The 16,283-nt window shown below is 42.8% G+C and overlaps 1 protein-coding gene across 3 annotated transcripts; it reads left to right on the top strand.

Moving 5' to 3' along the window:
- Positions 1–363: 363 nt before the first annotated feature.
- FAM216A (family with sequence similarity 216 member A) lies at positions 364–15,941 on the top strand. Of its 3 annotated transcripts, XM_030219144.1 has the most exons (8): positions 382–424; positions 517–623; positions 4,474–4,514; positions 9,330–9,460; positions 11,493–11,637; positions 11,727–11,898; positions 15,016–15,104; positions 15,204–15,941. In XM_030219144.1, exons 2-8 carry the CDS (start codon positions 520–522, stop codon positions 15,299–15,301), a joined length of 780 nt encoding a protein of 259 aa, XP_030075004.1. In that variant the 5' UTR covers positions 382–424; positions 517–519; the 3' UTR covers positions 15,302–15,941. The 3 variants fall into 3 exon arrangements, with proteins under 3 accessions (XP_030075006.1, XP_030075004.1, XP_030075005.1); XM_030219146.1 differs by lacking the exon at positions 517–623 and having other exon boundaries at positions 364–424; XM_030219145.1 differs by lacking the exon at positions 382–424 and having other exon boundaries at positions 443–623.
- Positions 15,942–16,283: the final 342 nt, after the last annotated feature.

The following is a 16,283-nucleotide window of genomic DNA, read 5'->3' as shown; positions in this document are numbered from 1 at the left end:
TGCTTTCAGATTATATCACTGGAATTCTGGCATCTCTACAAGAAAAGGCATTTTATTTATTGAAAATTATGCCAATCAGTTGCTCTGGTTTTAGTTACATGTTCGCTATATGCACAACCAATGCATTACACACCAGTTGTTCCCATAATAAACAAATATCATTAAAATACTGATTGTGTTTGGTTGGGGGAAAGACAGTTAACATATTTAGTTGTAGAAATCTATAGAAAATTGCGCTGTTCTGTGCCTCGTTTTCAGTGCATAGCACAAATGAAAGAAAATGTGCTTCTTTTGACGTGTAATGCAGCTGCTTGTTGCTTCTGAATATTGTTCGTAGCTCTGACCCTCAGCCTGACCCCAGACTGCGCATGCGCTTGTCGTGCTCAGCTGATGAAGGCAAGCCGATGTTATTTATACTGCCCAGGTAATGCAGTCTGTGCATCGTTGTTTTATGCGGGGGCTGCCAGATAAAAGCTAATTTGTATTATTATTTTTGTTTTACAATCCTATAATAAGACCATGAAAAAACAAGTCACGTTCATTGCACAGGATGACAGGAGCCTGAAAGTCTGCAAAGGACAGACTTGGCAGTGCCCAGCTGAAAAGCGCTTAACAACAACCAGGTAGGTGAGGGGGATGTGCCGTGATAGTTCATCTAACTCCAGCCGTCACCGTCACTAAGTCATTGTATTTAAGTGATGCTTTTAGAGGCCGTTTCTGGAACTGAGTCATCGTGTGCAGAGGCCCTCTCTACATGAATCATTAGAATAACATCCTGCAAAGTTGTTTCTGGAGCCAGCTAGCTTTCCACCGTGTCTAGAGCTCGATCAGCATAGAATATGAGCAAAGCGGTTTAAAAGATAAATGTCAATCTTTATAAGCGTCATATTTGAATGTAGGTAGCCAATAGTTAAGAAATGGCTACAAGCCAACCTTTCATCTTGAACTGGAGACACACACCATCAGCATTTTAGGGTTATGTATTTTATCATGTAACCAATAATTAGTAAGATTATGTTTTTAAGTTCAATTAAATTTTTAATAATTGTGTTATCTTTAGAGTTGAATAATTTTTTGTATTGAAATCACAAGTTGGCAAAAGGGCAACAATACATGGCAAAGATAACAAAATTAGCCAAAAATAACATGCATTCAAAAACAATTTTAAAGCGAACCCACCCACCCACCCACCACAGTGCTGGTGTTGATCACATTCACATCCCTTCACTGCATTCAGCCTGTAGGCCTAAATTCCTTTATAATAGACTCCAGGCACACATTTATAGACCTACCCCCCCCTAATGACAAAGTAATGAGATCATACCAAATGGACACAATCTAAATGTCATACAATTTTCAGTATAATAATCTGGTTAAAATTTGTGATGAGAGCTAGGCAAACTGCCACAGGAATACACACATCCAACCCAAGGACTCACTATAATTACTACTACTACTATTTAGCATTTTTATAGCGCTACAGAGCGTACACAGCGCTGCACAAACATAGAAGAAAGACAGTCCCAGCTCAAAGAGCTTACAATCTAATAGACAAAAAATAAAGCAAGTAAAGATGGCCTCCACTTGTTTGTGTCATTTGTTACATTGAGCCAATGTATGGCCAAGTTAAAGTAGATTTAGTATGAAGGATCCATTAACTTCCTCATGCTATCTGGGTACACACAAACTGGGAAATTTAGCCTGTCTGTTTTTCCCTCACCTTTTTTCCTGCAGTGGGCAGCAGTGGCAGTGATTCAAACAGCCTGCTCGCACCAACTAGAGCCCTCTCTCTGATGCTTCTTACCTATAATGTGGAAGCAGGAAGTTACATCAGAGAGAAGACTCAGGGTTTGATGCTGTCTGAATCGTCGTCCGCTGCTGCCAACCACTACAGAAGAAATCTTATAATGCCGGGCCACTGGCTGGAGATGGGAAAGGAGTGACAGAAAATTCCCATGGCACACTGGTTGAGAAATGCTGCTGTAGCTGATGGTTTAACTTTTGGGAATGAGAGGCTTAGGTTAGCAGAGTGAATGATTTAAAAAAGGCGGTAAATAAATCCTAATAAATAAATAAATAAATAAACAATGAGCAGGAAACTTACCTTAATTTGCAGGTAGAGCTTTTTTTCCTCAGCAAGGCAGAGGTTATATGTTGTGACCAGAGAAGTATTAAAGGGGTCTTGGTCCCCCAGGCTGTGTCCTGGCCATTATCCATCCTTGTGACTTTTTTAATCTGTCACTGCCTTTGACGCTGATTTGTACCTACTAATAGTTCACCCCCTCCCCCTTCTTATGTAAGAAAGACGGCTGCAGTATGCTGTTCCTTGGAAATCCATAGAAGGGGTTCAGAGGTCATCGATAGGCCGATGCTCTGCACTCCCTTACTGTAGAGGGAACTGTGCCCAACACATACCACGGGAGCAGAAGCAAAACTTATCTTCCCAATTCTCAATGCTAATGGTATGTGAACTGCGAGATTGAAAGGGCTGCTGAGAGGGGGGGGGCAAGATTCCCCAGGGCCTGGCCTCCAAGGGGGGGGGGCAGCGCTGGGGTCTGTCTCTCTCCTGCTTCTGATGGAACTCGGGTGATCACATTAACCTGGGTCCCAACAGGAGCAGGAGAAAGACAGACCCCAGTGCCAGACCACCCTTAGGGGTCAGGGAGGAGCAGACACAGGATTCCAAATTAGATTTGTGGCCCCTGTTCTCTGCCACATTGCCTGCCCTGCTTCCCCTCACATTGCGGGTATACTCAGCTTTAGTGAAATTGAGCATGCGTGATGCAGGAGCGTAGCCAGACCTCACGGTGGGAGAGGGCCAGAGCCCGAGGTAGGGGACGACGACACATTTTAGTCTGCCGCCATCCCCCCTCGCCGCCTCACCGCTCCCCACCCACTGCTGCAGCAAAGTACCTTGGCTGGCGGGGGGCCCCAATTCCCGCCAGCTGAAGCCTTCTCCAGTGCCGGTCTCTGGCACTGCTGCGTTGCCTGCCCTGCTCTCTTTCTCCTCACGTCCTGCATGCTCCTTTAAGTGAAACTGAATTGAGGGAGATCGGGGAGAGAGGGGTGAAGGGGTAAACAATTGGATGGTATCACTGGAAAGAAGAGGGAAGGAGGGGTGGGGGGAGGAGGGTGAAAAGGGGGGGGGGAAATAATGTTGGATTATGATAATGATCACAGACGACAATTGCCTTTGTAGATTCATGTGTGCAAAATTTTATTTCTGTATTGGTTGGTCAATAAAAATGTTGAAACATAAGTGAAACTGAATTTCACTAAAAGGAGTGTGCAGGACGTGAGGGGGAAGAGAGAGCAGGGCAGGCAACTCGGCAGCGCCGGAGACTGGCGCTGGACAACGCTTCAGCTGGCGGGGGTTGGGGACCCCCCGCCAGCAAAACCAGGGGCCCTGGAGGTAATTTTTGGGGGGCACAGGCCCCCGTGGCCCCACCTAGCTATGCCACTGGCATGACGTGAGGGGAAGCAGGGTAGGCAATGCAGCAGAGAACAGTGCTCGAGGAAGTTACAATGCAGTGGATTGCTATAAACAGGGCCGGTCTTAGGCAGAGGCGACCAAGGTGGCCGCATAGGGCCCCGCGCCTAAGGGGCCCCCGCTCAGTGTGCCTCAACTCTGCCTTATGTCTCCGCTCCGACCCGGACCGGGACCGCATCGAGTCAGTCAACCTCTCTCCAGCCATAGGCAGATAAAGCATTCCTGGTATACACTGTAGCACTGTGCTGGATCTTTTCTTAATATTTTTCCTTATTTTCTCCTTTGTTATGAGAATTGGAACTACTAATTGTAGTGGACTTGAACTGAATAATTTCTGGGGAGGGGAGGTTTCATGATGAGAGCATTGTGCTTATTATTTCAATCAGTTTTTTTGTACAAGTTTAGCTTCATTTGTCTTTATTTTAAATTTCATAAATAAAAAAAATTTTCTAAAAATAGAATAATCTTATCAGTGGGGTGGAGCTAGGGTGGGGTGGAGCTAGGGTGGGGGCAGGGCTAGGATGGGGCCCCACCAAATTGGTCTGCACAGGGCCCCGCACTTGCTAAGACCGGCCCTGGCTATAAAAATGAGAATACTCTCATAACAGGGAATGACTATCGTATTTATTTCCACCGTATATCATATGTGGCAGCCCCACTGCGTTATAGCTTTGTATATGTAGTTTTATGTACATTTAGTTTTGTAAGAAAGACTTTTGTAATGTTTGAAATTATTTGACATATAGTTTCCTGATTGCTTTTTGTATTTGCAATTGGGTTCTCCCTCTCTGTCTGTTACCTAGGAAAGGGAGTAGCAAGTTTGAAATATGTTATGGCACAATACATTGAGATTTTCTACCAAGATTAGGTGTTACTGGGACACAGATGAGGCTGGTTAAATGTCCCTTTTCCTTTCTTTGGTTCTTTTCAGTAGTCAGAGCTAATTCTATGCTGTTACTCACAGTGCCTGTTTCTTTTCACAGATTAGCTGGGTACCATCATTACCAGAACCAAAAATATACTGGTAAGTAGTACCCTGAGGATTGTGATAATAAGTGTAATTAACACATAGAATTGAAAGAGATAATTAGTTTAAAAAAGACCCATTCTTTTAATAGAACTTAGCCTACTTATCCCATACAAGATTTTCTGAGCTAAAGTTTATTTTTCAGAATAATTTTTTTTACAGGGTCACAGAGAAACCAACATCATGCAAACGCATTTTATAAGTAGCACACAGTGAGGATTATTTTCCAAGCTGTGTAAGCAGATAATAATGAAATATGTGCTGTTTGAGAATCACCTCTCCACGGGCATAGCTTGACGGCCAATTTTGGGTGAGCCTGAGCCCAAGCTGGGTGGGTATGGAATTCATCCTCCCTGGCTACGCTCTCTGCCCCTTCCCACCTACCAACCAAAATATTAAATACCTGAGCTTGCAGGAATCCCCAAACCCCGCCAGCTAAAGATTTCCTCCTCGAGCAGCTGGCAGCACTTGCCTTGAGCCGAGGCCACCACTGGCAGGCCACACAATTGTGAAAACCAAGTATGTGCAGAGGGGCCGGTGTTAGCATCAGCTTGAGGTAAGTGCTGCTGGCTGCCATTTGGAAGAGCGCTGGGTGCCCAAGAAGGAAGAAGTCTTCAGTTGGCAGGGTTTAGGGATCCCCACTAGCTATGGCAAGAGTGCTACGATTTTGGGTGGGCCTGAGCCCAAATTAGGTGGACCCACCCATGGCTACCCCACTGCACCTCTCCTCCTCACACCCTCGATGTAGCTGAAATGATTGTGCTGTCTTTTTAGTCATATTTAGAGGGGGTGTTCCCTGTATTTGGGGTGGGGGGGGGGTCAAAAAATAACACACATATCCCTGGATTTTTTATATGTCGTTAAAATTTGGTCACTGGATCCCAGATCCACATGCAGATTAATTAGTTAATGACTCATTTACAATCAGTAATTAGTGTTAGTTGATACTAATTTCGGTTTACTTGTTCACCTGCCTATTCTATAAAGTGTGCAACTCAAGAGGGGGTGTGGCCATGGGAGGGGCATGGGTGGGTCAGGGACCGTCCCAGAAATTAAGTGCGATGTTACAGAATAGGGTCATTTATGCACCCAACTGCCATTTAGTCGCACGCCAGCATTTACGCCAGGTTTCAGCAGGCGTAAGTGCAGCGCCCAAAGTTAGGCACGAGATCCATGCTAAACTAAACTACTATTCTTTAAAGGATGCTCTTTGCAGAGCGGCCTTTGCAGAATACCAGTTTAGTGGAGATCTTCCTGGCGCCTAAGTTTGGGCACAATTAAAAGAATTCCCCCCCCCACCCCCCCGCCATAGATTGTATTTTAACTCTATCACGTGCATTATTTGCTTTGAATAAACAACTCGCACAAAAAGCAGGGGCCGATGTCTGTGGGAACATTAAACCTGCAAGAAGTTTCATGGTGAAAATATGCATGTACTTTCTCTTTTTAAATCTGGGGCAAAGATCACAGATATAAAGTACCCTAGGACATTGTCTCAGAAGATCTCTGGCTTCATCCAGCTTATCTTCAGTTGTTTTTTTTTGTTACATTTGTACCCTGCGCTTTCCCACTCATGGCAGGCTCAATGTGGCAGGCAATGGAGGGTTAAGTGACTTGCCCAGAGTCACAAGGAGCTGCCTGTGCCGGGAATCGAACTCAGTTCCTCACTTCCCCAGGACCAAAGTCCACCACCCTAACCACTAGGCCACTCCTCCACTGTTGCTACTATTTGAGATTCTACATGGATCACCAATGTGGCCGCGCAGGCTTCTGATTCTGTGAGTCTGACGTCCTGCACGTATGTGCAGGACGTCAGACTCACAGCAACAGAAGCCTGCGCAGCCTTCTACATGGAATGTTGCTAGTGGAATAGCAACATTCCATGTAGAATCTCCAATAGTAGCAACATTCCATGTAGAATCTCCAATAGTATCTATTTTTTTTTTTTTTGTTACATTTGTACCCTGCGCTTTCCCACTCATGGCAGGCTCAATGCGGTGGGCAATGGAGGGTTAAGTGACTTGCCCAGAGTCACAAGGAGCTGCCTGTGCCGGGAATCAAACTCAGTTCCCCAGGACCAAAGTCCACCACCTTAACCACTAGGCGACTCCTCCACTCCAAAGTGTGTACAGTGTACAGTAGTGATTTTGTTAAGCAGGCCAATCCTGAAGGGCTTTTCTAACTGGTGGGGTGAGTTTGCACCCTAGTAGATCAAGTAATAGAAATATACAGAACACCACAGGAAGCATAGTCAGTATGGTAAGATGGGGGTATCTCTGCACTCCATGTTCTTTTAACCTTCTGCACAATCTATTTCAAATAATTCTACACCGCTTAGAACATCTTACAAATTGAGTGGCATATCAAATATGAATTAAACTTGGAAACTTGAGTTGTTAATGGCCTTTGATCCTGAAAGGGCTTTTTCCTTGCATGGGTTCCTAATCATATTTGATGCTGGCCCTGAACAGAGAAGGGCAGCGAAAGTGATAAAGGGAATAGGACGACTTACCTATGAGGAAAGGCTGAAGCGTCTAGGGCTCTTCAGCTTGGAGAAAAGACAGCTGAGGGGAGATATGATAGAGGTCTATAAAATAATGAGTGCTACAAAGTAGTAAATGTAATACGAATCGGAGAAATTATTTTTTTCCCTCAATGTGCAATTAAACTCTGGAATTCGTTGCCAGAGAATGTGGTAAAGGCGTTTAGCGGGGTTTAAAAAAAGGTCTGGCTGGCTTCCTAAAGGAAAATTCCATAGACCATAATTAAATTGGCTTGGGGAAAATCCACTGCTTATTTCTAGGATAAGCAGCATAAAACGTGTTGAACTTTTTCGGGATCTTGCCAGGTATTTGTGACCTGGATTGGCCACTGCTGAAACAGGATGCTGGGCTTGATGGACCTTTGGTCTGTCCCAGTATGGCAATACTTATGTAGTGACAGTTAAAGATCAGTACAACCAGCTGTATCTGACCCCTTTTCTTCAGATGTTTTACGCTTCTTAATATAGTAACATAGTAAATTATGGCACATAAAGATCTGTACGGTCCATCCAGTCTGCCCAACAAGATAAACTAATTTTACATGGTATGTGATATTTTATATGTATACCCGAGTTTGATTTGTCCTTGCCTTTCTCAGGGCACAGACCGTAGAAATCTGCCCAGTACTGTTCTTGTACTAAGTTCTGAAGCTAACATCAAAGCCCCTTAAAATTTACACTCTAGCCCATCCCTATCTATTCAATCATGATCAGGGCGTAGACCGTAGAAGTCTGCCCAGCTCCCATTTTGTTTCTCAATTACCGGCATCGCCATCTAATCTCCACTAAGATTCCATGGAACCATTCCTTCTAAACAGGATTCCTTTGTGTTTATTCCACGCATGTTTGAATTCCATTACCGTTTTTATCTCCACTACCTCCCGCGGGAGGGCATTCCACATATCCACCACACTCTCTCCGTGAAAAGGGAACTTTGGACACTGATCATAAGATTGATGGAGTAATCACGCACTAATTGGTTACTTTTAAAAATTGTATTGCATTGACCGGGACCTCACTTTACCTCCTGATTTGTCAACAACATTGAGACTGCTGAACTATTCCGCCCTCTGAAATCCGCCTAAGCTAAGTAGCTCATATTTCATTATTTTTATTTTTATTTTTGTAGAAACTACTTTAGTACTGGAGTGCTACGTTTAGGTTGGAGGCAGGGTGTGCGATGATGTCGGTAAGGTGTTTTTAACACATCCTGAATCTTTGGGTCATTGTAATACACCAAAATAAACTGAGCACAATATAATATTATACACTGCATATATATGAAAAATAAAAAAATAGAACGTTTTTTGTAATTGTTTGTCTGATACCTGTTTACCATATTCTTTTGGTTTCTATAACTTCTTTACCAGTTGAGTCATTAGAAACCGTTTTTGTTTTTTTTTAGTAAACCCAGAATTTTGAATAGTACATTAAATTTTAACTGCCAGACCCTCGACCATTCTTCTAATGTTCGGAGATCCCTTCTCATCGTTTCTACTCCCTCCAGGGTATCCACTCTATTGGCTATTTTCATGTCATCCGCAAAAAGGCACACCTTAACCTTCCAACTCTTCAACAATATCTCCCACAAATATATTAAACAGAATAGGCCCCAGCACCGACCCATGAGGAACTCCACTGCTCGCCTTCCTTTCCTCCGAGCGGATTCCATTTACCACCAACCTCTGCCACCTGTCGGTCAACCAGTTTCTTATCCAGTTCACTACTTTCAGTCCTAAGTTCAACCCTTTCAGCTTATTCACGAGTCTTCTGTGGGGGACCGTATCAAAGGCTTTGCTGAAGTCCAAGTAGATTACATCTAGCGCACGTCCCTCATCCAGTTCTTTGGTCACCCAGTCAAAAAAGTCAATAAGATTCATTTGGCAGGATTTTCCTTTGGTAAAGCCGTGTTGCCTCGGGTCCTGTAACCCGTTGGCTTCTAGAAAGTTAATTATCCTTTCTTTCAGCAGCGACTCCATTATTTTTCCTACCACTGACGTGAGATTTACCGGTCTTTAGTTTCCCACTTCTTCCCTGTCTCCGCTTTTGTGAAGAGGGACCACATCCACTCATCTCCAAAGTATCACCTATCTGCTAATGTATCGGTGTATCATTAATGCTTACTTTCCTCGTTAGCAGAATATGTGAACCCATACTGATGTTACCATGTATTTGATCTGTGTTCTAGTTGCTGTGTTTATTCCAGTTTTGCTGCATGCTGTACTAGATCACCACTGTTGATTTCAGGGTTTCTTATTCCCTTTCTTCAGCCCCTGCAAGTATGACTGGCAAACCTGATAAATTTGAGGACAAGAAGGAGTCTAGAACAATCTCATCTCATATTGCACAAGTCAAAACAATTCACATCCCCAAGACCACAACGGCAGCACCGTTTCTAAAGGTATACCAACCATGAGAAAAAAAAAAAGAGAAGTTTCCAGGGGAAAGCATAATTTTTGAGACATACTGTGAGAGCAGTTTGCATAGGGGAGTCTCTGATTGTGAGAGTCCCACACCACATCCCCACTAACCACTGAAGGTAGGGGGGTGGGGAAGGGCCACTAGACCACCAGGTGGGGGGATTGACCCACAGCCCACTGGGCCACCAGGGACATCTAAGGGATGTTGGGGGGGGGGGTTAGGGGGGCTGGAGACCCCCAGATCTCCAGCGCCCCCCCCAAATTTGTGTCGGGGAGACAGGAGGTCCACCGGACCTCCAGCCCCCGTTTTTATTTATTTATTTTATTTGTTGCATTTGTATCCCACATATCCCCACCTATTTGTAGGCTCAATGTGGCTTACATAGTACCGGAGAGGCGTTTGCAGATTCCGGTACTATTCCACAAATACAAAGTGATGTTGTGGTAAGATAAAGTTCATGTGGTACAGCCACATTAGGGAATCGTACAACGGAGGAGTTGTGTTATGTCCTTTACGTACTTTAGTTTTGTTGTGTTGCAGAGATCAGGCATTTATGTTGGGTTGGTAGGGTATGCCTTTTTAAACAGGTTAGTTTTTATTTTTTTTTTCCGGAAGTTTAGGTGGTCGTACGTAGTTTTCAAGGCTTTTAGTAATTCATTCCACAGTTGTGTGCTTATGTAGGAGAAGCTGGATGTGCAAGTTGATTTGTATTTGAGTCCTTTGCAGCTTGGGTAGTGCAGATTTAGGTACGTCCGTGTTGATTCGGATGTGTTTCTAGTTGGTAGGTTGATCAAGTCTATCATGTATCCCGGGGCTTCACCGTAGATAATTTTGTGAACCAGAGTGCAGATTTTGAAAGCAATGCATTTTTTGATTGGGAGCCAGTGTAGTTTTTCGCGGAGGGGTTTTGCGCTTTCAGATCACGTTTTTCCGAAGATAAGCCTAGCTGCTGTGTTTTGAGTGGTCTGAAGTTTCTTTAATGTTTGTTCTTTGCATCCCGCATAAATTCCATTGCAGTAGTCTACATGGTTTAGTACCATTGATTGTATCAGGTTGCGAAATGTTTCCCTCGGGAAGAATTGTTTCATGCTTTTGGGTTTCCACATTGAGTGGAACATTTTCTTTGTTGTGGATGTCACTTGGTTCTCTAGTGTAAGGTTGCGGTCCAATGTAACGCCGAGGATTTTCAGGCCGTCTGAGATAGGGAGGGTGTAATCTGGGGTGTTGATAATTGTGGGGTTATGCGCGCTGTGTTGGGATGAGAGGATAACACAGTGTGTTTTTTCTTTGTTGAGTTTTAGTTGAAATGCATTTGCCCAAGAGTCCATGATGATCAAGCTGATCTTGATTTCATTGGTGATTTCTGTCAGTTTAGATTTGTAAGGAATGTATATTGTGACATCGTCTGCATAGATGAAGGGGTTAAGGCCTTGGTTGGATAAGGGCTAGTGGGGTCATCATTAGGTTGAAGAGGATCGGTTGTAGTGGTGATCCTTGTAGTACTCCGCAGTCTGCTTTCCATGGTGATATGTTTGAGTTTGATTTTACTTGATGTGGTTAGGAAACCCTTGATCCAGCTAAGTATGTTTCCACCAATCCCAAACTTATCTAGCAATCTTATTAATATATTGCTTGGCTCGGGGCTTGGGTAGTTGGGGTCTGGTGGTCCAATGGACCTCCAGCCCCTGTTTGACAGATCTGGGCTTTTGACAGCCTAGACCTGTCAAACAAGTGCGGGAGGCTTGTCAAGTGCAGGAATGTGCTCAGGCACAATCCTCCCACACTTCTACCCCATGATCAGAGAGAATTGCATGCAATTATCTCTGATCATAAGTGCAGTAAAACTCCGTGCTATTCCAGCGCTGTTTGATCATATGTCTATTAATGAATGATTTATAGGAAGGGTGAATGAGAGTTTTCAAAACTATTTTATGGAGGTATTTGCTTAAATTTGTAGTTTGCTATCCCATAGGGTTGATTGAATATTTTCTGTATTTCATTTTATGTTGCAGCATCCAGACCTTACCCTAGGACAAAAGAGATATCTCTGGAGCATTGCCAGAATCTACAGCACCAGCTTCATGCGGACATGTATAAAAAGACAGTACACGACTTTATCTCATCACCAGAAACAACTTGGAGCACCGAGATGTACTGGTATGGAAGAATTCACTACTCATTGTAGAAATGATACACCGATACATTAGCAGATAGGTGATACTTTGTATTTGTTCTATGGTCTGAAGGTCTCAATACATCCCAGGAAAATCAGGCCAAGCCAGAGTCTTCGCAAAGGCAACACACCTGGATTAAAAGGAAGAAAACTTCACAAAGTGCGAAACCAACTCTTACCCCCATTTCCTCTGCGCATTCACCGAGTGCAAGGGATGGAAAATTAAACTTTCCACACAAGCAAAGGTGTGCTGTACTTCTCCCTCACTGCTGTCCGGAACACAGGTTGAATTATCAAAGTTTGGACTGTGTGAGCAGTAGAGTCAGATGTCAAGGTTTCAACTCTTTTTCTGATGAAATGAGTTTTTGTTTTAGAGAGAGGAGTTTGCTTAGCAGCAGCAGGGGCGTAGCTAGGTGGGGGCACGGGGGCTTGGGCCCCCACAGATTAAGCCCTGGCCCCCTTTTACTTTTGACCCCCCAAGCCGCTGACCCCCCTCCCACCACCAGGTACCTTTGCTAGCGGAGGTCCCCAACCCCCGCCAGCTGAAGTCTTCTTCAGCACTGGTTGACTCCGGCGCCTTCGCTGATGATCTGTTTCCGAGTCCTGATGTCCTGCATGCACGTCCTGCACGGGCTACATACAGGACGTGCACACAGGACATCAGGAGTTAGAAACAGATCAGCGAAGGCACTGGAGTCGACAGGCGCTGAAGACTTCAGGTGGCAGGGCTTGGGGACCCCTGCCAGCAAAGGTACCTGGCGGCAGCAAAGGGGGAGGGTTGGCAGTGGTGGTGGGGCGCGAGGCAGGCTAAATTGTGCCCCCCCACCTTGGGTTCTGGACCCCCCTCCCGCCGAGGTCTGGCTACGCCCCTGCTTAGCAGTAAAATGGAAAAAAATGCTCAAGTAATTAAATTTGGCCATGTTGAGCTGTCAGACCCTTTTATGCTAGAGACATGCACAGGGAAAAAGTTCATTTTGGGATTTTTGACCCTTTTCCCTAATTTTTGGTTTGTTTCACACATTTTTGTTAATAACATTTTTTTTATATCCATTGGAACTTCTTAGCATATTCAAATCAACTTTCCAGATATTGATTCCCAAATTAATGGGCATTAAATTAATTTTGCATGCACATTTTTAAGGCAGGTTTGTTTGTTTTGGGCCCTTTTAATAAAGAGTGTGCAAACAGAATTGGCACGTGCTAAGCTTTAGTAAACAGGCCTCTTTCTTTATTAGGATTTATTAACCACTTTTATGAAGAGGTTCACCCCAAATGTGAGCAAATACACATCCCAGTGTTATGTTAAAGCTCCCAGAACATGGTAGTGTTTTAGGAAGAAAATTTCCATTTTGCTTGCATAACTGCAAAGTCCAGTGGTTATTTTTTACACACAGACTTTGCATCCATTTTCAATGGAAAGGTATATTCTACTGCCCAGAGCAAAGTACCCTATTGATATTTATACCTACTTTTTCTGTGGGTACTATAATGCAGGGACTTTGGAGCGCCTCCATGAGATGCGAGTAAAAGCTAGGAGCTCACGTTTCTTTTGATGGGAAAGGTCGTACAGCCATTCGACAGCCTGAATAGATGGGGGTCTTCAGTTTCAATATTGTCAATTAAAAACATTTAACGAGCACCTCACCCCACTATCAAAAGAAACATTCCTTTTGATAGTGGGGTGAGGACGGTGCTCATTAAAAATATTTTGATTGACAATATTGAAACTGAAGACCTCCATCTATTCAGGCGGTTGAGTGGATGTACGACCTTTCCCAATTAACTCACCAATGTGCTTTAATTCTTTTGATAGTGGATTTAGGTGCTCAGTAAATGTGTTCAATTGAAAATATTGAAACTGAAGATCTTTATTAACGCTGTTGAGTGAATGTACCAGCTTTCCCATACTAACTTACCAATGTACCCTAACTCTATACATTGTGCTGTCCTGACTTATTTCATAACCTCTCTGTAATTGTATGGATTTTCTATGCGATGGATGGAGTATAACAACTTATTCACATCATAAATGGTATTTCATTGGCAATAATACTTGGCCAGATAGATAACTGGGAGCTGAAAGCCTCTCTCCTCCTTTGATACCTGATTTATTTCCTTTTTAAAGTTTTAATTATGATAATCTCCAAATAAAACATCAAGAGTCTCCTGATAAAAGAAAATATAGGGTGAACATATGGGGGTTGACGTCTAAATGGATTTATCCAATTCACAGCTGGTGGTATCCGGATAAACCCTTTCTGTCAATGTTTGAGCTACTGAATGGATAAAGTTTTGTGCATTCAAAATAAAGAACTGTTGGAGGCAAAACAGAGGTAGGGTTGCCCATTGGCCAGAGAACTTTAACTGGATATGAGCTGGATATCACGGCTATCTGGATAAGTCAGCCACAGAGATAGTGAATCTGAGACATCTGGATAAATAAGGTTCACTATCTTTATAAGTACATACATAAGTAATGCCACATTGGGAAAAGACCAAGGGTCCATTGAGGCCAGGAACCTGTCCACGACAGCAGCCAATCCAGGCCAAGGGCACCTGGCAAGCTTCCCAAACATACAAAACATTCTATACATGTTATTCCCGGAATTGTGGATTTTTCCCAAGTCCATTTAGTAGCGGTTTATGGACTTGTCCTTTAGGAAACCGTCTAACCCCCTTTTAAACTCTGCCAAGCTAACCGCCTTCACCACATTCTCCGGCAACAAATTATAGAGTTTAATTACGTGTTGGGTGAAGAAAAATTTTCTCAGATTTGTTTTAAATTTATTACACTGTAGTTTCATCGCATGCCCCTTAGTCCTAGTATTTTTGGAAAGCGTGACCTGTCCGGATATCTGTGATATCTAGCTAATAAAGTTATCTGGATAAGTCAGCCACAGAGATAGTGGACCTGAGATATCTTCATCCATTTATCTGAATATTTCAGGCTCACGATCTTTGTGGCCGACTTACTCAGATAAACTGGTCGGGATTTGGATAATCACAGCTATCTGGATAAATCAGCCACAGAGACAGTGGACCTGAGATATCTGGGTACATTTATCCGAATATCTCAGGCTCACTATCTTTGTAGTTGACTTATTCAGATAAACTCGTCAGGATCTGGATACTGCCACTATCCAGATAAAGGGAAAATTCACCTTGGCGGCCTCTCTAGAGATCAGGACATCTGGCCAAAAACTTTCCATTCAACAACCTTAATATTGACAGCAAAGGACTGATCCAGTTAACACCTGATGTTAACCAGGCAAATCCTTTTACATATGATCCTCTTTAAGCATAGCCTGAAAGGGAAAACAGTAATAAAGGAGAATTCACACTGCCCCATGTATTTATTACAGGCTAAAGCCAGGAGCTTTACCTAGAACAGAAAATAAATCACATCGAATTCAACAGTCCTCGAGAGATAGAGAACCTCTTAAACAGCTGGGTAAGTCTCCAGATGTCATTTGGTTAAGCACTGAAAGCTATTTTAATTTCAGTCTCATTTGTTGCAAATCTGACCAGAACATTCTGTATATTCTTTCAGTTTCTGCTCATCAGTCTGCATCCGGTGAAAGTGAACAAAAGACAGAGGATGAGTTGATGAGTGAATCTCTGAATTCCATATCAATAGAAGCTGATTAAGAGAGAGTCTAATCAGCAACGCTTCACAAATCCTGAGACAGAAATTTACAGTCATCACATTGTGAACGCTGAATCAGGCTGCCGAAGCAATTGTCTTTTTAAACTGCCTTCAATAGTTAACTGTACATGAGTGAATCCAGCTTTTTGGAAGATGTTATTTTTAGACACTAAATTAAATTGAATATTTTCTCAACCTAGACTTAAGCAGACCTAGGAAAAGACAGACAGACCGTGTTCTACAATGAAGCCAGAACCACAACTGGTGGCTAGTTCAGGAGAGATGATGACAAAGACTTTTTTTTTTTTTGGTCTAGATTGACTGTGGTTTTACTTGATATATTATTATGTTTTAGATGTTGTTGGTTATGTCTTTCCTGACATTGAATGTTTGGGATATTTATTTCTGTTCCATTTTAATTGATGGCGTTCTTTTCCTTTTTTTGTTTTTATTAGATTTACAATATTATTTTCAAGTAGAAAGCTTGATACAGAATAGATGATTATAAGACTTTGCAAGACTAAGGAAACTAATTACTACATCTTACTAAATCATTGGCTTTGCTCATCTTTAGTCCACTATTAGGAGGCAATTCCTCAATACATAGGAAAATTTTTTTAATTTATTAAATAAATTTAAGAAAAAGGCGGCAGAAAAGAAGTTCGAGTGATCTTTAAATTATCACGGCATTGAAGTTCTTATATTCCTTGGCTGTGGCATAGATAAGTCAGCAGTCTTGGATTTCAGAAAAAAGTTAAATTGCTTAGGATCAAAAATATATATATTTAACAGAGTTTAACTTTAGGACACATTTGCAAGGAAAATTTAACCAAAATAAAGCGCCCAGCTGCAAAGCTTTAGGGCGCAATTTAAGAAACTCTTGCCTTTTCTTTTGAGTAGTTTTACATACATCTGGATACATTCTTATTTTATATTCAAGGAAATTTTGATCTCTATTTAGAAAATACTGCTTAAGTATCCAGT

This window comes from Microcaecilia unicolor, chromosome 11, assembly GCF_901765095.1.
Source record: "Microcaecilia unicolor chromosome 11, aMicUni1.1, whole genome shotgun sequence".
Taxonomy (NCBI): Eukaryota; Metazoa; Chordata; class Amphibia; order Gymnophiona; family Siphonopidae; genus Microcaecilia; species Microcaecilia unicolor.
The sequence above is the reverse complement of the archived record's forward strand: the minus strand, read 5'-3'. Positions and strand labels throughout refer to the sequence as shown.